General features: G+C 40.1%; 1 protein-coding gene across 1 annotated transcript in view; it reads left to right on the forward strand.

Moving 5' to 3' along the window:
* The first annotated feature begins 1,672 nt into the window (after positions 1 to 1,672).
* The window catches only part of LOC138206322 (matrix metalloproteinase-17-like), a 64,559-nt gene continuing 42,480 nt past the window's right edge, over positions 1,673 to 23,751 (forward strand). Inside the window, exon 1 of the mRNA XM_069162939.1 lies at positions 1,673 to 2,178. Coding sequence (XP_069019040.1) covers positions 2,038 to 2,178 — 141 coding nt within the window. The 5' untranslated portion in view covers positions 1,673 to 2,037. The remainder of the gene's footprint in view (positions 2,179 to 23,751) is intronic.

Below are 23,751 nucleotides of genomic sequence, written 5' to 3' on the forward strand. Positions count from 1 at the left end.
CATTTAAATTTCGGCCTGAGGGAGAGGCCAGATGAAAAGTCACCAAGGAATTGTCATTCATCCTGAGTGGTATACAGATACCTGTACAGGCAATCCATCAAGCAGTAATACATTTTACACTCAAAATTACAAGCGTCTACTCAATGCCGGGGAAAATTCAGGGGATCACCAAAATCAGTGGGATTTGTCATCTGGGACAAATCCTGCTACATGCTGTCAGACAATTTGTCCTCTAGCAGCATGAACAAGAACTACTCTTATTATTGCATGTAGGATTCAAATCCCTGACGTTTTGTTTACTTGAATGCGCCAGACTGCATGCACAATGCACAGAAAATGCGGTGTTGGTGGTTTGTAGAGTATCGATTAAGGCTCACATTTGTTTTTGCCCCAGGGCTCCAAAAGACCGATGGTTCTAACTAAATCATACTTCATTATAATGCTCATCCACTGGTATAATGGGACTTTAAAAAGACATGGGACTAACCTGCCCCATGGCTTTACTATTAACAGTAAAACCATGTTAATTACAACAAATACCCTTTCAATCCCTTAATGGGAAACATTTCCACACTCTAGCGATTAGCTATATATTTCACCTTCTCACCTTGCTCACAGCCTATTTCATGTACTCAATCTAAATTTGCATTTATTCAAATAAATATTCCAAAACTGCATGATTTATTGAAGTCAAAAAAATTGCTACCATCTCTTACGCCATTGGTTGATTTATTCTCAAAGGTTATGAAGGAAGAAGGCATGCTGGGAAATGTAAGGAAAGGACCCAAAGAAAAAAATGCACCAGTGCCAATCACAATTAAGTTACACTTCAGCAAATACTCACCAAGGAAGATTGATTTACGTTATTTTGCACAAAAGTTACTGAAAAAACACCACCATAAAACTGATGTTGTTGCATAGTGTTAGAGTAGATGCAGCCAAAGAATAAGACAGGATCTGCTGTTGTCGCAATTATATTTTCAAAATTGGATGTTGAAAAATACAATTATGGCAAAACGTGTTTGCACAGTACTTATTTGAATACTGCTGCAGCACTCCTGCTGACGACTGCAATCTGCCAATGTCTAGTTGACTAGTTGTACCTTTGGAACCAACTGGCACCAGAGCCACCAAAACACCAGAAGTGGAGTTGCTGCTGCTGATTAGGCTTGGGTTAACTCTTAGATTAGGACACATATTGCCCAGGTAAAAAGCACACAACTTGCCAGCAGAAGTGCAAATGCAACAGTTATAAAAAAAAAAATAATAATAAAAAAAGCCCTCCTCCTGTTTTGGAAAAAGTAAAATAATTTGAATTCCTGTCTGTGTAACATTTTGGATCACATTAAATCCAAGCTACCAGTTTAAAACGGGATTCCATCCAAAGCACGTTATACTCAATTAATATCGACACATTTTTAATGTATTAATAATAGAGCAACACTGACAATTTTTTTTTTTTTTTTTTTTTTTTTTTTTTTTTTAAGTCTTATCCCTAAACGAAAACCGAAAACTCCTAAATTACGCACGACGCGCGTCATGCATTCTGTGTAGTCTAAGTGGGCAGAGAGGCGCTGAACTCCCCTCCTCCCTCCTCCCTTCTCCCTTTCCCCGAATGCTTTGGGCCAAATACTCATCCACTCTCACTGTGTGCGTCAACGAGCGGTCTCTTCTCCTGCTCGGGACAAAACCGCACGCAGCTGCTTGCATTTCCCAGCGCTCGAGACAGCACGCTCAGGAGCGGACCTTGCGCGTCTTGCTGCTCGGATATTTACCTCAGATGGACTTGATATAGGCCGAGAATACACAATTTGTTTCTCCCGATTTTGTGGAAAAAAAAAACACAAAAAAACTTGTAACTCCTTAACGTCCCTTCCGCCACCGGTTTTAATGTGTTTTATGTGTTTGCGCTCAACAGTGAGGTAGACTTACTCGGGCACATTTTTTTTCCACAGGGTCGGCGTGAGATTTATCCCGTGGATGCGGCTGTCGGGGTCGATGTCCGAGCCCTGCAGGATCAGCCTGTCATAGGGTATCATGATTTCTCTGCTCCTTCACAAGTGGATGAGGAATATTTCTCCTGAGATGCTGCTGCTGCTGCTGGTGCCGATATTGTGTGCTTTACCTCTGACCGGAGCGGCTCCTTCTCTGTCGACCGAGCAGCTGGACACGGGGGTGGTAAGTTTTCCATCTTATTTTTTTGTATTTATTTGTTTTACAAGGGGGTCGGAAGTTTTACTACATTAGCGGGTAAGGGGGTGCGTGTGAAGTTGTAATACCCCCCGTGGACATAGAATATGGCGCACTGTTTTTTTATCTAACAACTGAAAACGGGCACTTTACCCTACTTTTTGGATGTCGGAGGAAAATGCCATCCACTACATTTGATCTGCATGTTAACACCTCGCAGTCCACTGCCCCGGGGGAGCTTCGCGTTGCAAGCTGAGGGAGATGGGGGGGGGGGGGAAATGGTGGCGGTTCTCCAAAAGAGGGATCAAGGTCCCTGTAATGGTTTTCAATAAATAAATGTAAATATATTTGCCTTAGCGCAATATCGACCTCCTCCACAGCATGCTGACATAGTATCCTGCACTGATGAATGGCAAAAGAGGTGGGGGGGCTCACTTCCCAACAACCAAAGCCATAAGACATCATTTCTTTTCCTCAATCATACCTCTATAAAATACTATTCATATGTCATCTGATGCCAAGTTTGAGCAATTGCTGGGTTCAAATAAGGTTGTTTAAAATTAGATGTGATGGAGCAGCAGACCCTGTAGAACAAAATTAAGACAGGTAATTTTTGACAACTAAAACCACAAAATATGAACCTTTAACGGCTGTGAGCTATGGATTTTAGTACTTTTTAGTAGTCTCAAGTTGTGTTTAATGATCGCTCGGATGAAATTAAGCTAATTAACGATTGTATGAATATTATTCCCAGTTTGTTTTGTGTATGGATGCTTTATGATGTTAAAAACACCCTATTCCTTCCAATGAATTGTATCTGAGCAAATTAAAGCTGTTACATAACATCATCAGTATACTTCCACTTTATGTTTGCTGGTTAATGAGCAGAGAACCTGCAGATAAAACAAGGATCTGTTAATTAGTAACTCTAGAGACAACACCCTAATTGATAGTTTGCATTCAAATCAACATAACCGTCTCATTAGGTTGCAGTATTTATTGTTATCTCCACATAACTAATATAATATCATAGTAATCAGTCTTTAGTTTCCCTCCTCAAGGCACTGATGGATTCATGTTCCACTGCTATCCATCCAGCTGGTGCCTCCTTGCTTCTGTCTCTGTCATTGGCTGCCTTGTTTGTCTTGTTATTCTGGGAGGTACAGAAGATTGAGGATGAAGCCTTTTATCAAAGATATTGCAGAGGTATTTCTAGAGCTCGACCTGCTTCACATACTCCCAGTGGATGTGTGCTGGTTCGAGACAAGCATTCGTCTCCTCGGTCATAGAGACACAGACCCCCAGACATGAATGGTGCCTCACTTCCACAGAGTTGAGGGATACTTTGTGTTGGACTTTACTGCACAGAGGGTAGAATTTAGGCCTATAAAGCTGTCACATAATAGTTGGCACGTGTAGATTATAAATATATAATGCAGTTTGTCACCAAGAAAAGTGCTTTAATGTGTTTTGTAGAAATTTAACCTGTTGGTCTGTTGGATGTGGATGATCTATTGTTTGGTAGGTAGTCCTAAAAGCTGTCTTGATACTGTATCACATCCCTTGTCAAGTTACTGTATGTTTGAGTTTGTGAGCGAACATTTGGCCTCAGAGTAATGTGAGCATCAGTGGACTTATATTTCTCATCACACATGCTCAGAATTCACAGAGAAACTATCTGGCCTCAGTATTTACTACACGTCGAAGTCCTCTCATCACGCATGTGTTTACATTGGCTCTCCACCACTTCATGCCGTACGACTGGTTTGCATGAGCGCCTGTACTGGGAGCAGCTGCCCACGTCTTTTTTTGGGGGGGAAGCTACAAACCAAAACATGGGGGCTGAAAGCTGCACAGAGCTGAATGCTTTTTTGACAGTGAGCTTGGCAGCTCAAGGAAGCCTTTCTTATTATTAGAAATCAATTGATTTACTGGTAATATACAAAATATTCTATGTCACAGGGTTGAATCTAGCGGAAGTTTGAAAAATTACAGAATTTTAAATAGAATCTGGGTTTATTCAAAAATAATGTCACTTTTAAACTGAATTTAATCGGGTTTAATTTTGATGGTGAGATACCTTTTGGTCTTAAACTCAAGCTTGGGGATGTCGAAGCATCTTTGAAGTGAGGCTGCATTTATTAATTTCATTATTCATTTATCCACTAATTATTTCTTCTTCTCAGAAAGGTTTTTTTGTCCATAAAGTCTCAGGTGACATCTTCAAATATCTTACTTTTTTCCAACCAACATCCCAAATATTCCATTTACATCATATCAAACAGAGATAAAAAAAAAAAAAAAAGGAAAATACACACACAAGAGAAGAGTTTTGCTTGAAAAGATGACTGATGATTTACTCTCAATTGGAACATTGATTAATGGACCTATCCTTTCAGCTCTGGATGTTCGACTCAGCAGTCACAGCATATGATATAAGGCTGATAACTGGTCCTCTGAACAAAGGCAGAGACAGATTTTTCCGCGGTCGTTAGTTTGCTGCGAGAGGGGTTTAGTTTGATCACTGGCAGGCAGACGGACAGTTGAGCGGCCCATCTCCCCTGTGACTGTCTGATTGACTTTTAAATAAGATTTCTCCTGCACTGATGACATTGCTCTCAGCTGCTTAGAACAGGTGGATAATTGGTTGTCGCTGGGTTTCAATGGCTTCTCCCATCTCAGCCCAGTTGTGTTCATAACTGCAATACGTTCGGGACTCGCTCCACGAAAACAACCATCTGCCCACAGAGCCGCGTCCTCATCTCCAGCTCGGCTGCTCCACAGTCCTATTACACTTCAGAGCCACCCCTCGACTTTCAGTCGAGCAAGAGCGCTGAACGTAGCCGTCTCTCTGTGTAACTACTGTACACAGTGACCGTAATTATCTGCACCACAAACTTAAGCGCAGCTCTGAGGCATCCGATTTCCAGCTTTGCTGTTATCTAGCACAGTACATCACTGCAGAGCTCAAGTTTGCTATTTCAGCATTTAAGGAAACGACTACACAAGAGCTATGATATAATATGCACCATGTTTTTCCATCATAGTGTCATTTTACTCCTGATGGCTGTTTTCTGTTTCAGTACAGAAATGACTGAGTTCCTTAGGGAACCATTCACCTTCAGAAAGACTACTGTACTTGCTGTAGCAGCTGCCTTAAGATAGAGTGAGGTAACCAGACAAACTGCCAATAAAAGTACCTTAATTACTGTTTGATCTTGAAGAAACACACTCAGTCTCTTTCAATGCTAAGGATTTAATTCATGTCATTTCTCCTGTACGCATGTTGTAAGAAATAATTAAGTGTGTACCGAGTGCCTGATGGGACCGCCACTCCCTGCCAGCCTGCTTCTAACTCTCATTTTGCTACATAATTTTCTTCAATGAGAATACCATCTGGTCTCGTGTCCACTGAGTAGGAAAAAAAGAAAAAAAATAGGAAAGAACCTCCTGCACCCCACCCTCCTCCACCTGCTTCTACTACGCCTCCCTCTGCTTCCCCCTCACTGCTGTTGGACCTCTTAATACTGAATTCTCATCGCCTGCCCGGCTCCACCGCCGACGCCACCACTCCTCATTAGCTCTTTCTTTGCCTTTCATGAGTGCCTATTTCACAAGTATCATATTCGGTACTGTCATTCTTTTAGGCTCCTTCCTGCAATTTTCTTCCTCTATCCCATAGAGGAGGCTTTTTTTTACTAGCAGCACATTGTGGTTCTTCTGATTACACGTAGAGGCCCAGAGATAGAAGGGACTCGGAGAAAAAACTGGATGCAAATCACAGTCAAGGGAAAGGACGATGGAAGGATTTCTGCACTGAAATGAGTGATCAAGCACACATAATGGTCAAGAAAGGAAAGCACAGATGAACTGAAAAGGAAGAAGATATTTCTCAACTATATCAGTGAGATGATTCAAGGAGAAAATTCACTTCTGTACTATATTTTTAGGTGACTGTCTTAAACAGTTCAGTGTTTCTCACGCGCAGACTTACTTGGCCGGGCCGCTCAAGTATATTTGGCGACCCATTTCAACATTTCTTACTGATTTATTTCTAACCTGTTTGAGAGAACGATGCTATTGACATGATCGATTAACAAGGGGACAACCTCCCCTCGCTCTCCTTTACCTGTGTCTTCTCCGCACCATGTCAGTGCAGAAGAGTTTAAGCGCCGCCCTTCATGAAACACAGAGATCAGAGGACAGAAACACAGCAGAGACTCTCACACTGAGCTGAAAAGAAACGGGTGCTCCTAGATTAGGTAAATAACACAAATACAATATTTTTAGCTGGACTGAAAAAGCAGGGCCAAAGCTATAAAGTTAGTGTCTGTCAGTGAGTGAGAAATCAAAGTTACACCACTGGATGGATGAATGCTGCGACTTCTGTTTCAAATTAAAAGCCCTCCAGTTTCACACAGTGTAGCTATGTACCTAGACGTGTTTTCTTCAGGAGAGGCAGGGGGTTCAAAAGGCAAACACAACTTTTCCTTTTCAAAATGATTCCTTATATCACGCTTTATTTGACACTTTTCTAACTATTTTGGCCACACAGAAGTTGCGTGCACTGCAGCAGGCATTTAGGGAATATCTGTGTTCTAAACTAAGCTGCATGAGTCCCTGTAAATACATTAGTCATCCACCACCACAAGTAAATTCTTAACCTATGGGAAACACTGCAGTTGTAACAGCGTAATGCTGGACAATCTAATACTTCTAAAGACTATTGTTCAGCATAATATTCCCTTATTTGCAGGTGACAGTGGGGATAGACAGGAAATCTGGGAATGATTTGCAGCTACGATCCAGCCAGCTATCGAACCTGGGACTCACTGCTCAGGGGATTTGCAGCCATGTGGCACGCACCCTAACCACTTGGCTATCGGGACGCCCTTATTGGATACTTTTAGCACCACTGTTCCACCTCATGCTGTGTGACCTTTGTGTCTGTAGCACTGTATCACAGGGCTTATATCCAGGACAAGGGCACTTTTTTTCCCCACTGACATGAAGTGGAAGATTACCACTCAGTAGGATAGAATATATCATCGTGTGATGACTGACAGAAAGCACTTGAGACAGTTCAGATGGAATATATAGCATTTTCTCAGCTTGTGGGGAGGAGGGCGACACCGTGGCGGAGGGTTACACTATGGAAATCAACCCAGTCCTTCAGTTTTCTCCCATCCGTCATCGCTGCCTTGCTTAGTGTAAAAAGATCTCCTGGGACTTTCAAGTGTCTGAGGAGACCGTCAGAGTTTATAACATCCTTAGAGCCCTGATTCAGCAAGGATCTTAAGGGCCCTGACACTTTATTGGCTGCCACTCTGGCATGGTGGTGTGGGAGTAAAAGCGTGGCAGCTGCAACACTTCTGCATGATGCTTCCAGTCAGTGACAACGTTGAAAAAGTCAGATTAATTCATGGTTGAAGTTTCAGATTAATAACAGGTGAGCTTGTTGATTATGGCGGTGATAGATTGCTGGTCTTGTATTGTCAGGATGGTAAATCTCTGTCTATTCCTGAGGTCCTAAATCTGAATGACCTGCATGGGGCTGCTTCCACAAAAATACCCTTTGACCATGGCGCTGATTTAACAAATCTGATTTTACATAGATGTCTAAATTAATATTTTACTCACAGCTGTCTTGACTCTATGGTGAACTAATTTGCCACATACTCTGAGATTTTCTTTCCAGGCTAAAGACCATGGCTGACCATGCAACCACATGAAAACATTTGGCTCCTTTCACTCTGGCAGAAAACGGAAGAATTCAACAGTTACAAAGACATTTTACTGGGAAAATTCAGCTAAGAGTGCAGCAATACAATAAAAAATAAAAAAAATTAAAAAAAAACAACAACACTGTGCAGGCTTATAAAAAAGCGGATATACCTTAAAATAAGTAAGTTTGTATTTTTGTGAAACTGTCTAACTTAAATTAAGACTGCTAGCACTACTGACCACTCTAAAAATGTCTTTTTAACACTAGGCTTTAGTGCTGTGGGGAAGTGTTTTCATGTGTTGCAGTTGCATTTCAGAGTTACGGGCAAAGAAAATAGCTCATTCTTTCTCTGCTGTGTGACTTCATGTAATAGTACAATGATTGCACTGGTTTGTGGCACAATACCACTGTGACTCAGGAATTCTACGCTGCCTGTTGTCAGTTTATTTCCTCTATATTTCAAAGTAAAAGTGTGGAAATCTAAAATGTCCATCTGTAGTCTCACCACAGTATCCCCTCTATTTTTTTTTTTTTTGACTTTACAGTAGTGATGGATTTAATATTGTGGGTAAGTGAGTGCTGTTTTGTACAACAGAGCTGCACGCGATAGTCTTTTTCCATTGGCGAGAACTGACTTCATTACTTGTGCAGGCCCACTCCAGGGCTCCCCATATAGAAAACCTCAAATCAACTCCATGTGGACAGTTCTATTTTAACTCGAGCAGATCCCCGCTCTCCCTCCTTGTCTTTGACCAGATCAAGGTTTTTGGTTGCCGTTGTTATTCAAAGGGCCGACTAGATCTTGTAATTACAGTGGTTTCTGGTGTTGTGCCATCTCGAATACCGAAGCCTAAAATAATCTATAGCCTCGCCAGCTGAACTGCCAATAGACGGCTTTAATAGCACGATCAAGAAAACCCTGAAAGCAACAACAAAGCTCCTCAGAAATCGCCTGCAGAAATTGGCAGAATTATAATAAATGTGGTTTTGTGTGTGTGAGCAGTTTCTTCTTGTTTGTGAGTTGCTATAAAATGTGGGTATGCATGATTGCTTGTGTGTGTTGGTCACTGCCACACGAGTGATCTCAGTTTGTCTCTACAAAGCAGTTGTCATTTCTTAACAAGTGGAGCAGATGATTGAAAAAGAAAAAGAAAAACTAAAGGGAGTGGATGATTGCCTTTCATCTTTGGAGTCAACTTCACAATCCCATATCTCTAAAGGTCCAAGTGAAATGAGGAGAATTACAGGAGCGGGAGGGGGACCAAGGAAGATTGAGTGGGTGGCAGAGATGAGCTGTGTCTCCATCCAACTATCACTAGCAATTAGACCTACTTTCTCTAGTCCGGTGTTGATACTCAACTTCCTATCAAGTGACTTTAATGAGCTTTTTAACAGTCTGTGTAATATCAAGTGGCACTCGTGACTGTGTGAAGAGCAGTTTATTTGACTGAATTTGGACTGGCCTTAATTTTGCATTTAGGTTACTGTTAAGAGTAGCGCCCGGCTCTTCAAGGCTCTCGTTTAAAAATAGAGTCAAACATGTATTGAGCACACACATGCAGGCATGTACACGTTCTCTCTGTGTGTATTTTCACTACTGTAGACATGCCAGTTGCCCACATTCCTCAGCTAAAGCTAGAGAGCCATCTCTGCAAGGATCACTATAGTAACGTGTAGCTGCTATTTCATGGCTTTATGAAGCGTGTACAAGGGCAGTCCATAAATACATCCTCATGTATGTGCTCCCTCTTACAGCTTTGAACCTCACAAGGCAGTAAGAAAGATGCATTCAATCTCATACAGTTACACTAAGTAAACACATTGGTAGATTCAACGCTGCTTTATTATGTATGCTATGCCTGCTTTCTAAGTGGCTTTGATTGACATTTTCCATATCCGTAAAGGTCACGGAGATTAAAAACGAATTACATGTGACATTGATTAGCTGAGGATTGACAGAAAAACTGCTATGCTATGGTGAATGACCTTTTGTTGTTTGAGATTTCTCAAAAAGGATGCAATAAAAAAAAAAAAGAGCAGCAACACAAGTTGCATCCACAGTTTTTAACCGACACGTCTCCAACTCTGCCTGTACCGTGACTGACGCTAATATAATTTCCATCGGATAATACATGACGGACACATTTGTTTGAGCACAAATTTCCCAAAGAAAAATGGATTTTTAAATACTTACAAGAGCTGGCATTTACAATCAGAAATCTACACAAATGGACAGGGACAGACACATAGGCAGACATACTGCAGGTTAACATGCAGAAACAAACAACTTGAACATTGACTGTGATAGTTAAGAATCATACAGTATGTTCGATGATGTATTTGTGTGTAACTTTAAGTCCTTCTCTTTTATCCGAGCGACCGAGCGACACTGAACGAGCTTTATTCAGTCCTTGTGTCTGTTGGGCTTTGGCTCGGGGCTGGGCTACATTACCGCCCACAGAGAGAAGAACTTCAAAGACGGCTTGGGGGCTTTTTTCCCCCCTCAATACAGCCAATGAAACTTTTGCCTATTAAATTAAGCTCAAGTTACAAGGGCTTGCTCTAATTGGCTGCATCCGTTTGTTAATCTTTAATCTCTTGCTGACATCTTTAAGCCCTCTTTCTTCTTTGCGAGCCTTTCAGTTTTATTATCTCTCAACTACCCCATTCAGTCACCAAAATCACAATCAATCTGTCCAAGATGTATGTCCTGCCACGACATAAAAGGTCTGATAACTAAACTTATAAAATTATAACTTGTAACAGAGGAATTGTTGAATGTTGAAAGACAAATATTTGCGTGACGTTGTACTTTCTTTTCTGTGTCTCGGTTGGATTTGATATTGGCCTCATCAGCGAGGACATCTCCTCTGTTTCCTGCCATGATGCGCAGGCTAATTTGTGCATTGCACAGCCTTGTACCATAATAATTTAGGTCTGCCATTGAAACAATTTCTTACTGATATGCACTCATGATGAAAAAATACAGAGTTTGTAGGACTTGAATCTGCACGGAGATGTACTGTTGCATCTTTCTGGCACAGATTCAACACATTGTTGCCCTCGGCTAACAAGATCTTCTGACAAGCGAGCGATTATTCGTTTCAGCCAACATGTTGACACACTCCCTGAAAAAATATGTTTCAAATCATCAAGTAAGCCATTGTTTGCATCATTTCTAAACAAAGCTATGCCTTTTTTTTTTATAATTTTACATATGAGACTAAAGGGTCATTAGCAGCAGCAATACTTTTTCTGTGTATGCATTACCAGGAGGGCTTCTAACAGACATAAGAAAAACTGATAAATCAGGTTTGGTGGGGAAATGTGAGCATGAACAGTTTGCTTATAAAACTGTGCTTGATAAATGAGTACCGACTAATGCAGACGATCAAATGGCACCCAATTATCAGCTCTCGTGACATCGCTACTATCTACGAGGTAGTCGATTCCTTATCGTTCCATGACAAATCTGAATTCCTTTGCTACATTAACACAAATGCTTTTTGTTTTAAAACTGATTACTTTCGCTACATTTACGGAGCAGTAAATCTCATCAGTGTCAGTGAACCACAGCATTCACTCTACGTAGCGCCTACTTGGGCAGCCCGCAGATAAAATCACTCGGTTTCAACTTGGGTGAATCTTGAAGGCCTAATTAAAATTTCTGGCCACACACCTGTCTGAGTTGTGTGCGCTGCAGTATAGGGACGCTTCTCTGTGTGCAGCCGGCTGGCTAGCATCTACTGATAGCATGTGAGGCATTTAGGGACCATCTGTTGGTTATAGCTATAGAAAACAGCCTGGGTTACACGATCCCCCTCTAAAGCGCATGAAAACAAAATGTGTAATGTCATTTTCTTTTTCTTAAAAGTAATTTTATGAAATTGCCATCAACAAAAACTGTTGTTCAGGAGTAGATATTAAAGTCAATGTATTGTACTGATACTGAACATTTTTGAATGATTTCATTGGTCCATGAACATTTCTTGGTCCAACTTCTTTCCTCTCTTCTTTCTTTTCCGACTTTCTGTTTTACTTTGTCCTCTGAGCAACTGTTTTTCTTCTTCCTCTCTTTGGTCTCCCGCTTTTTGTTTGCTTCTTTTTCCTAGCTCTCGCTCGCTCGCTCTCGCTCGCTCTCTCGCTGTCTCTCATTTCCTCTTTGTATTCCCTCCTTGTGTTTCTCTGTATTCTCTCCTCATGTTTGTACCCCTTTCTCCCGACATCTCTGTCTCTTCACCTTCCATGTTTCTCCCTCCAAGAACAGACAGTTGAGTCTCAGCTTTCTGTACAACCAGCTGTTCCTAAACCGGGGATTAAATGATTCACTTACAGTCACATTTTAATCCTCGTTGTCACGCTCTCACACATACAAACATGCAAATTAGGACAGATTTTCCTCCCCAAGTGTCTGGGAAATGACATTCACACCTCCAGCTGAATGGAATCTGAGTGTCAAAATTAGCACATCCATCAGAAATGGACTGCATTCTTTCAACAGGTCAGACTTGTGTCCCATTATGAGCACATTGTGTCTGCGGCAGAGCAAAATACTTCGAGGTGAAGTGATTGATTGTTTCAGCAGCGTGGCGCCTGTGCCATCTGCTTGCAAAATAGTGTGTTGGAGACTGACAGACTCTCATTGTTTGTCACCTTTTCCACCATTTTCTAACGTTTCTGTGCACTGCATCCGAAAAGTATTCACAGCGCTTCACTTTTTCCACATTTTGTTATGTTACAACCTTATTCCAAAATGGATTAAATTCATTTTTTTCCTCAAAATTCTACACACAATACCCCATAATGACAAAGTGAAAAAAGTTTGTTTAAAATTTTTGCAAATCTATTAAAAATAAAGAACGAAAATATAACACGTACATAAGTATTCACAGCCTTCTCTCAATACTTTGTTGAAGCACCTGCTGTTGGCAGCAATTGCAGCCTCAAGTCTTTTTGAGTATGATGCTACAAGCTTGGCACACCTATTTTTGGGCAGTTTCTCCCATTCATGTTTTATGACTGAAGAGCTAAAGACGTAGAGGCATAAACCTAAGAACCCAACAATGAGACATTTGGTGGAAGAAACCCTGCAAAGGAACTCTAACTTACCCACACCACAACTCTACTCATTTTAATTTAATGATCCTTTGGTTGCTAAACTCGTGCTATTTTAGCGATAAACAAAAAGAAAACCAGACTGTTTTGGTCACTAAAAAACACAGGATGTGTTAATTCCTACTAATCTGTTGATTATTTTTTTCTTTGGTGTCCTCAAAGGGATGTAAGAGCTTATAATATACAGCATTCTTTTTGTACACCTACTTATAGAGGCTTTGTCACAGCTTTTTAGCAGAGGTGGTGCTGCTTGCCATATCCATTGAGGATCCCCTGGAAATATTATATAATACAGGCACAAATAGTGCTATATATATCAAGTGGGACAGAATAATTTGAGGTAAACAAAGAAAGTCATGGATGTAGGTGCATTCAACAACATAAGGCTTATTTTTTTAACTTTTTTTTTTTTACTTTCACTGATTAATTCCCCGATTTTTAAAAGGAGCGAGTGATTAAAGCCGGACTCTGGTGGATTTAATGTTCCCACACATCCAAAAGTTTATTTTCTTCCTCCTGCAGGAAGACATTGATCACTTCTGATTACAGCTAAAATCGCCCTATTGTGAAAAAGAACTCGAAATGTGTGTCTGGTAAAAGAAAGTGAAGAGAAAAATGGGGAGATAATACAAATGAGCTACACATATGTGACAGTTTAGCCTGATTGCCAGCAGACTATTCATACACAAAAGTAATTAACTGACACCTTTTAATGTGACTACTATTATACAAACTACACTCACCTGCCCACTTCACTAAGTACACCTGTTCAACTGCTCTAATATCTAATCCGCCAATCATTTTGCAGAAACTAGATGGATTTAGGCATGTAGACATGGTCAAGAAGATATGCTGAAGTTCAAACTAAGCATTACAATGAGGTTTCTCTGTGTACATAAGTCTCAGGACGAGTCTCAGGACGAGTCTCAAATTCTGCTGCAACAATCAGATACTCAGGTCAGAATTTGGCATAAACAACATGAAAGCGTGGATCCATCCTTCCTTGTATTACCAAGTCAGGCTGCTGTTGGTAGTGTAATATTGTGCGGGATGTTTTCTTGGCACCGTGTGGTCCCCTTCGTACCAACTAAGCAACGGCCACTACTTTCAGCAGGATAGCGAACCATGTCACAAAGCTCATATCATATCAGCCGGGTTCCTTGAACATGTACTCAAATGGCCTCCACAGTCACCATATCTCAAACCCGTAGAGCACTTTCAGGATGTGGTGGAGCAGGAGATTCACATCATGAAGGTGAGGCCTATATATCTATAGTAACAGCGTGATGCTATCGTGTCAGTATGGACTAAAATCTCTGACCATCATGTTGTTGAATCCGTGCCGTGAAGAATCAAAGTAGTTCTGAAAGCAAAAGGAGGTCTAAAGACTACTAGCAAGGTGTGCCTAATAAAGTGGCCAGTGAGTAGCTCCATTAGTCATTTTGACAGAAAGAAAGATACAATTTTCTATTGGCAAAATGATTACACAACAATTACAAAACATAATTTCAGTAAATGACTGAAACTCAAGGCAAAAGTGCTTCAGCAAAAACTATCCAGCTGTCTAACAAATGGTGGGAGTTGTAACATTTTATGAAAATGGGTCACTCCGTTTGTGGGGCAAGCGTGCTGAGAAGTAAATGTAAGTTCAGACACTGAAACTTTTTTTTGAGGCAGCATTAAGAGTTCAGCACTCTGGTCTGCCGTTTTTAAAATGAGATTTTGGTCACCAAAACACTACTCACAACTACTCGACTCATGATTGCCTCTGATTAAATTTCAGTGTTGCTGCCTGTTGAGCCGAGTGCAGCTATTAATACAAAATGCTCTCTCAAAATAAAATTGGCAATTCTCCATCTGCTTTCTTTCGTGCAGCAAAACAAAGCACAAATTCAGCATTCCTTTTGTTACACTAATGAAATAAACTCATTATACTCTTATCCAAATTGATAAATACCTACCTTAATCCAAACATTGAATAATAAAACTATTGAAGTCATTACAGGCCAGGTTTAGATTCTATTTGTTTAAGTGTCCAGGTAAATCAGAGGAAAATTTAGTCCTTGTGAGTTGCTTATGTATAAGCCCCACCTGGAGCATTTTAAACACGCTGTTAACCCTGAACATACATATTCATGGAAACATATAGAGGAGGAGAGCGAGGTCATACTCGGTTCAAAGCAGTGTGAGGACAGGTAAGTGAGGAAAATGCATTAAAGCAGGGGGATGATTCCTTGCTCTGGATTAATGCGCACTCTTTTTTTTTTTACCGCCTGGCAATCCAGCCTCAATTTTCTGTTTGATTAAACGTGTCATTCAGGCTGCATGTCACCCCCAATTTCCCTCTCTTTCTATCCCCTCTATATTTTCCCTCTTTGATCTTATCTGTTCACACAAATAAGACTAAATCCTGTATTTCTTAAGTCAATTGTGTTTACACTCAGGGTATGCCTTTGGAATGGTTTCAGGAGCTTCTCAGTCACACACACTTACGCAAGCTTTCATTCCTCCATCCTACATCATCCCAGTGTAATACTTTAGGTAAACCGTATAAGCTGGTGATATCAAATGGGAAGCGGTTACAACTGCTTTGAATAATGATAGCATCTTTGTGCATGCTGCGAACGCCCATGGATGTTCTGATGAAATTCAGTTGAAAGACACGTCCTCATCGGAGAGCAACGGAGGCAGCAAAGGACAGCTTGATGTGAGACATTTTGATCTGTGTAAGATGTGTTTATTGGCTTATGTCTTTTAGATTTGATTTTCTTGAGCAGAATTGAAAAATATTAAGATCTCTGTGTAGTCAAAGCTATTTCTTAATTAAAAATAATTTTGGGGTCTTTTTGTTTGGTTTTTGTCTCATCGTTATCTGCACCTCGAGCTCTTTCCTCCTAGATGTCGATTCAAACTAGACTCTATTGGTCAGTAGAGAAGTTTGAAGTGGATATAAGAATATTTTTATTATTATGTGGTCTTAGACTTTTAGAAAATAATTTATAGCACCAGTTACGGTTAAAGTTTAAAAAAATGTTAATACAAATATTTAGCACCTATAATTATCAAAATGTATTTCTCTCCATGTGAAGTTACTGACCATGTCTGTTAGTAATGTTGCAAAATGAGCAAGTAATGTAACTTCTTAGTTTTAACATTCTGATTGCAGGGATCAGATATTACAATAGTGGATCAAAAAGTTCTAAGACGAGCAGCACTGTGACGTGCATGGATCATAACATTTATGAGTGAGTACTCAAGTTTCCTCGCTTGATTAACAACAGCACCTGAGTTACACATTTTTGTGACCACATCGGCCATTTCTTAATGGAGTTGTGCAGAGGGTGCATGCGTGTCAAATTGTGTCAAACTCTGGAAATTGGCAATGAAGGCCCATGAAATGCTTTCGAAAGCCTATTCTGAGGCTTTTTGAGCTGCCATTTTCGATTGAAGATGGGCAGGAAGTCACTGTCCAAGACTGAAGAAGGCACATCAGGTCAGGAGGGCAACCAGCTTGGTTTTCTTTGACATTATCTGGGTTGTGCGCCATGCAGGGTAAGACTGTCAACACCAAGTTCAATTCTGACATTGAGGCATCTGAAGGAAAACAATTATCGCAAACCACCTGAACTGTAGTGTGAATAACAATGTGCCTGCTTACACATTGAAAAATTTAATTTCTTCCTGAAAAAACACAATTATGTTTCCCCACCCTCCCTAATCACTGGATTTGGCTCTCTGTGACTTCCTTCTGTTCTCTAAAATTCTTGACAGAAAATCTGATGTATGCTCTCTGCTCAAGTTTTAGATCCATGCTACCATTGAACATGTGACTGGACTCGTCACAAAAACGTGTGTAATTCAGGTGCTGATGTTGATCAAGCAACATAACTTGGAGGACCTACTCACAAAGGTTAAAGGTTGTCGCTTCACTTTCCAGGAGCCGTCTCTAAAAACCCTCATACGACAGATATTTGCTGAATACTAGCATATCAATTAAAATAATGGTCCATAATATCTGAATCATGCAGCTGTCGGCTAGTTTCTGAGGTGAATCAAGCCATTTTGGAGGAATTTCTATTCCGTTTTGTACAACTTGTCTGTGTGTGGTTGTGTTCCGTTTTTGCAGTACATCTCTTTTTGCCATTATTCTTTGAGTAGTTTTAAACTCCAATGGTTACACACAGCAGAATCTGTCAGTCAAGCTCTCTGCCTCGAATTCAGTTGGTTGTGACTTGAGGCTGCAATCACCTCCCAAACCGACTCTTTACTGTTCCTAAAGAGGTGAAACTATGTAGATAGTTAAACTCACAATTTGAAGTCCTCTAAGATGTATAATGTGTAAAATGGTAACATTTTCACATCATAGTGCTCAAAATTAAACTTTTTATACTGCCTGAGGAAGACTGGCACATTTGCTACATCAGTGGCTCCAGGCTCTTTACAGCCCATTTTACACAGCCTGTTTACAGCCGGATTGTTGTGCCGATATTCCACCCCGGTGTTCTGTTTATGTGGTACAAACACAGAATGGCTTGGGGCATTGTTGTTTCGGCATTAAGCTGGCAGCGGAGGACCACACAACGCACCATGCTATCCCTTTGTAAAAGGTAGAGCCAGCATGGTGGGTGCAGACATTTGATGCTGTTGTTTTACACGTCATATTGGTCAGCAACTGCAATCACACATTGGTGCAGCATTATGCCGGTGTTGTAAAATAGAAAAGCTGGAGTAGTGAGGGGTCTTCTTTACAGCAGTATTAGGAGATCTCTGGTAGTTTTGCTCGAAAATACAAGTCATAAGCCCATTTTACACAGTCTTCACATTTTGTCAGCAGCGGTCAGAGCACCCAAGAGGCGAGAGGAAGCTTCATCCTTATTTGGCATTAATCAATTGACTTACATCATGGTATATCAAAACTTTTAATGCTACAGTGTTCACTTTTCAAATAAATTCACAATACTCTCCCATCCTCATAGAACCGAACCTTTTAAAAAGTTCAAGAGGTTGGCCACAGATCTGACCTTGTCTTCAAGGTAATAAGGAACAATGTAAACACTATAATGGACTGTGCTACTTTGTGCCCCTCAGACAGTCAGCGAGGTTGTAGGGTTAAACGTCTCCCGGTGACTCATTTCCTGTTAGAGAGGCTGAAGATGAAGGAACTCAGCAGCTGTTCATCAGGGCTACACAGAGAGGTATTGTTGGATGGAGGAGGTCACATGCACTGATGCTAAACTGATTCTGCTCTGAGAGATGTTGCTGTGGTGACACCACAGTCACAGAGCTCATTATGTGTGTCTGTGCCGGCCTTACAATACAGGATCAAATTAGGATGTGATGTCACAGGTCCAACATGGGAAATAATTACATTATGAGCAGAGTTATAAGCAGAGCGTGAGACAAGATACTGCAGTAGTCTGGTGGTGGAATATTGTAGAAACGTTTATGACGGTACAGTTAATTTTTAGACTAAGCAGTGATCCTTTTTGAAACCTGCAGTATTTCTTTGTGTAGGTCAAAGTTCAACAACAGTGACCTTTGACCGGTTAGTCTGCCAGAGAAAGTTGGAAGTCACACTAAAACAGACAACTTGTTTTTCAGTTCAGCAGCCATAAGGGTTTTAAATTAAAGTGAATGAAAGATGCGGCATGTTTGCTGAGGCTGGCACAGGTGTGAAAACGCCTTTGAGCTAGAGCTGGGTTTAAAATTTCGCAGTACTGGCAGTGATACCTTGACTTTGATACCGCTTCCTGAACAATACTAATTTTATAAAATATATTTTATAAAATTCAAGGTTGCTAATCAATCAAGGTTGATTTCTGTCGCTACGGTTAACAGATGTTCCCTAAACCCCTCACATGCAAGTTATCATCTTTCCAATGTTCCCTAAATGCGTCACATAGAATCTATGGCTCGACGCTACACTTTACTATTGTTGCCTAAGCACTGAGTCTACAGATCTAGACTCAGCAGACCATGTATGTAGCAGAGGAGCATGCTATCAGTAGATCCTGAATATCTGGCTGCACACATCGAATAATCCAGCTATACGCAAGTCCAACAAGTGTGTGGCCAAAAATGTGTTTAAAAAGAGTGAAATAAGGCATTTTTATGCAATATTTAACCAAGCTGAAACAGAGTGATTTTATATATGTGGGCGGGTTGCCCAAGAGAAGGCTGCGTATGGCGAACGCTGTACTGGCTTATTGACGCTGGCGAGAGTTGCTCTTGTGTAAATGGAGCAAAAGTTATTTGTTTTAAAATGAAAACATGTTACTGTGGATTTGGCCAGGGTATCGAAATTTGGTTCCAAATGCCAAAGCATTTTTTAATAGTAAATAGTACTGAAGAAATTCAGTCGGTCCCATAAAAGTATTGAACTTTGGTACCCAGCTCTACTGAGAGCTACCCAACTAAGCAGGGACATTTTAAAACACTGAAGAACTATAATGTGCATCAACCCATGTGTTTCCAGGTCATTGTCATAAAGATCTCCATACACACAGATATGCCTGAACAGTCACAATTTACAAGGCTAAATCACTTCTGCTTCCTCTCTTGGATTAGCACACCAACTGCACACCACAGGCAAAATCTGGTAAGGAGTGAGACAAGACAGCTTGTTTACTTTGCAGAGGCTCAGCTTGTTAAACCTCCTGTTCAGTCCCCTCCTGCTTTTCACGATCACCTACACGACTGAACTCACAATTTAGATGTTCCTGTGTATATACTTCCATTTTAACATCTATCAACAACAGAGATAGTTATGAATGGAAATGGAAATGCTCAGTTTTGATGTGAGGAAGAAAGGCGGCTTAATGTTGGAAAAGCCTGAAAGAGAGACAACAACAAAAAGATGCCTTTTTCTACTGAGCCAGCTTTTGTGGAGACCTGGGTCTCATAACAGGAAGTTGTTGTAGCCCTCCATTCCTTCCAGCTGGGAGGAGGGAGTGAGACACTTTTCATCCACAAAACACATGAAAGCAAAGTCACATGTGACCTAACAGATAAATATCTTTCCCGTAAAAAATCACTCACTTGTCCTCTCCCATCTTTCTTCAAACTCACTCACCCTCACACACTGCCTTCTTGTCTCGACCCCCTACTGTTTCAAACGCTACCCCAATAACTGATGCATCAGCAATGCTTCAATTCTGCGTCAACATTAATCAAGGTCTCCTACACAAGAAGCGTAATTTTCTATTTCAACAGTATCTTTTCCTTTGCTTGAACAAGCAGCTCGATTGCAGGAGGACAATGAGCAGTTGTCTCATTTTGTTTTCTCCGTTCACACCCAGTTAATTAGGCAACGGCTGTGTCATTTGGTGTCAGACAGCGCAGACTCTCATGTCCAACAAGCTCTCTGAGTAAATACTATAAATATGCCATGATAACCTATCGATACCACACTATAAATGACATAATGATGTGCAGAAAGACGTTGGCTTTGAGTTTGATAATTAGTGCTCTGCAAGTACTGTTTGTGGACCCAACTCTCTTCATGTCTGTGATTTTTTTTTTTTTACTATTTCATGAATCTGTTGCTTCGTTTCTCTAGACTTCACTTTATTGAAAGATTACAGGGACCAGGTTCAGAAATACTGAGATAAATTACCTTTCACACCCAGATACAGTAGCATAGACTGGGTGGATGTCAGACCTTCTAATACTGCAGGGCTCAATTATGTGTGCCATTGTGAGAGAGTAGAAAGGCAGAATGAGTGTGTGCAGTGAGAGTCATGTCCAGGAAGAACTATTGTTTCAATGTAGATTTAAATAAAAAGCTTGAATGTGTGTTTGTGCAACGTGCCCGCATGCACTCTTTGGGTTAATACCCACGTGTGTGCTTGCATACTTGTGTTAATGAGCTTTATCTTGCAGAGAACTGTGATCTAGTGGAGTAAAACTATGTCATCAACTATTGTAAATATACTTCTCGTCTGAATGTATGTGTGCGAGCTTGTGTTTGTAGAAGTGTTTGTGGAAATATCATTTTCATTCTGTTGGAGACAGTTTTTCCTCCCCACTGTTGCTAAATTATGCTGACATGGGGATTTTTAGGTGTCTCTCTATATACTGCAAGATATTAATGACATAATTTAGCATTACATAAATAAAACTAAATTGAAATTGAACTGAATATACTGCACAATTTCTGTCCATACATTATAGCAAGGGTCCAGCATGGGTTTCAAACTACCTGCTCGACATGGTTCTCCAAAGTTAAAAATGTATATTTACATCAATCCAGATTACAAGTTTAATTTGTTTTTAATCATTTTACTTTGGACTTAAAGTTTGGTCCTAAGTGGCAGAAATAGGTGAAGTTCTATTTTGTTAAGAATATAAGGGGGGTAGGCTCCAGTTCCCATGTAAACCTGTTCAGGATAAAGAGAGTATAGAGCATGGATGGATGGATATATAACAGGTATCAATACTCTTTGTATGTGTGTGCACATATATATACATATATAAACATTGAAACAATCCTTCTTAAAAGAATTGACCAACTAGTTGCCTCGGTTTTAGGATTCCCTCACCAAATGTGGTGTTCAGGTGATTTGAGTCTGACACCAGTAATATTGTGATACAGCACATTTCCTAGAAAGACAGTCAAGAAACAGTTAAATATTTATAAGAAATTAAGTTTTGTCAAATCTAGAGAAAGACACACGCAAGATGGTAGTACTTCATCAGATTAATACAAAAATCCCGGGAATGAAATCCAAAAAGACCCGGGGCATGTCTCAAAAGCAAGTTGCAGGCATTGATCAAGTGGTGGTCGTGCCACTTTTCACAAATAATTGTTGCTGGCAAGCTGCAGATAAATGTATGATGAGTAGTGTGCTTGTTTTAATTAGTGGAACTTTTCTAAATTAAAGTTATGTACAAATGTTTTGAAGCAGTCTGTTGATGTCCAACATGACTATTTATAACCAGAGATATCAAAAACAGAATAGCTACCTTGGTGTAAACAGTAAAATGTCTGACAGCTGACAGATTTCTATTGTCCCACAGTGTATATGATCTTATTATCCAACCAGCGGACCGAAGGTATAACTTAAAGAACACACAGTCAAGAGATTTGTTAAAAAAGGATACCACGCAGAGGAACAATGACAGCTCTTGCAGTAGGTGGTGCATCAGACAAATTTGGTTTAGGAAGCTGGCTAATTGTCCCACTGTGAAGTGCATGAGTGCAGGGTGTCTTCCATGAAGTATACAGGGATAAAAGTCATCTCATTGACAGTGATGAAGTGTTGTTTGGATTGATTACATACTGTGCTGCTGCTGGTATTGAAATGATACAGCTAAAGTGGAAAGTCATTTTTCACAGCACTGGAGGAACAAAAGTGGCATATTTCACACATCAAAGAGTTGATGAAAGTAATCCAGAATAAAGATTTAGTAATTCTCTCTAACGCTAGATGTTAAAACTAAAACAACTAAACAAGGAACAAGTTAAAGGACCATTTAGATCACAGTGAGAAGCTGATTGAGAAAATGCTTTCAGGGCCTTGAGGGTGGAAATGTGTGATTTTGTGTGTTGTATTGCTGTGCTGAGATTTAGTTGTTACCAAGTTACCAACATGCTAATTGGTGAGCTTTAGCTATGTTTTGTTACCTGTGGATAAAGCTCAGGTATTTCTCCTGTTTCCAGCCTATGTGCTAAAAGCAAGGGACTCTTAACCCTTTTTCATGTGAGCTACTTTGTCAAAATGAAAGTGTCTGACAGCTACTCATGTTTAGTAACATTTATTCACACAGCTGAGCTCCACCCAAACCACCTTAATAAGCTTATTTGATGTGTGTGGGCGGCCTGCACAAGTAAATCTTGAGAACCCTGTCTAAAGTAAGCTTCATAATTACCATACAGACATGAGAGTATTATCAGTATTCTCATGCAACTCAAGAAAACAAATGTACCTTCCACCACACATTTTGAATTGTCATAAAAGAACCATAAAAACTTTAAAAAGTGTTTGTTTAGTTAGCAGCAGTGTTCCAGATATTGAAGGGAAAATATAGGTGAAGAAGCCTTTGAAGCGCCAAAAAGTTGATATGACATTATTATTACACTTTAGCAAAAACAAAGTCAATATATGAATATTTGAATTACTGCACATACAGGACAGCACTGAAAGCAAAGTGACGTCCTCAAATTTTGTCCGGAACATTTTTCATTGTTTTTATTTGGGAAGGTTTGAACACACCAATCAAAGTGAATGATAACATAGTAGGACTGGGCAGGTCGTTTGAGCAGCAAATGATCTAAGTGATATGGACCCCCTGGGCCTGAGCTGGGACACGGGGTCAAGCCCCCACGTCAGCAAGAATTTGCCTTGCTGAAGTCACTGAATACCAGCTTCAGTGCCGCAGCTAAGTTTGGTTTGTTTTTGAATGTGGGACTTGGTGCAGTTGTTTTAATTAAGTGCTGCCACTATTATCACAAATCTGATAAGAAATTAACAGTACAACTAATAATAATTGTATTTTATTTGTTTTTGTGTATATAGTTTGTGTGTGTGTGTGTGTATTTATTAATTGCTCTTGATTTTTTTCTAAAATAATTATTTGTATCTATCTTATTTTATTGTATACATATTTGTATTTATTATTATTATTATTATTATTATTATTATTATTATTATTATTATTATTATTATTGTGTGCACCTTTTTGTGTTTCTATGCTGCTGTGATGACTAAATTTCCCCACTG

This window comes from Embiotoca jacksoni, unplaced genomic scaffold, assembly GCF_022577435.1.
Source record: "Embiotoca jacksoni isolate LCO1_2020_lvr unplaced genomic scaffold, fEmbJac1.0.p SCAF_10, whole genome shotgun sequence".
NCBI lineage: Eukaryota > Metazoa > Chordata > Actinopteri > Embiotocidae > Embiotoca > Embiotoca jacksoni.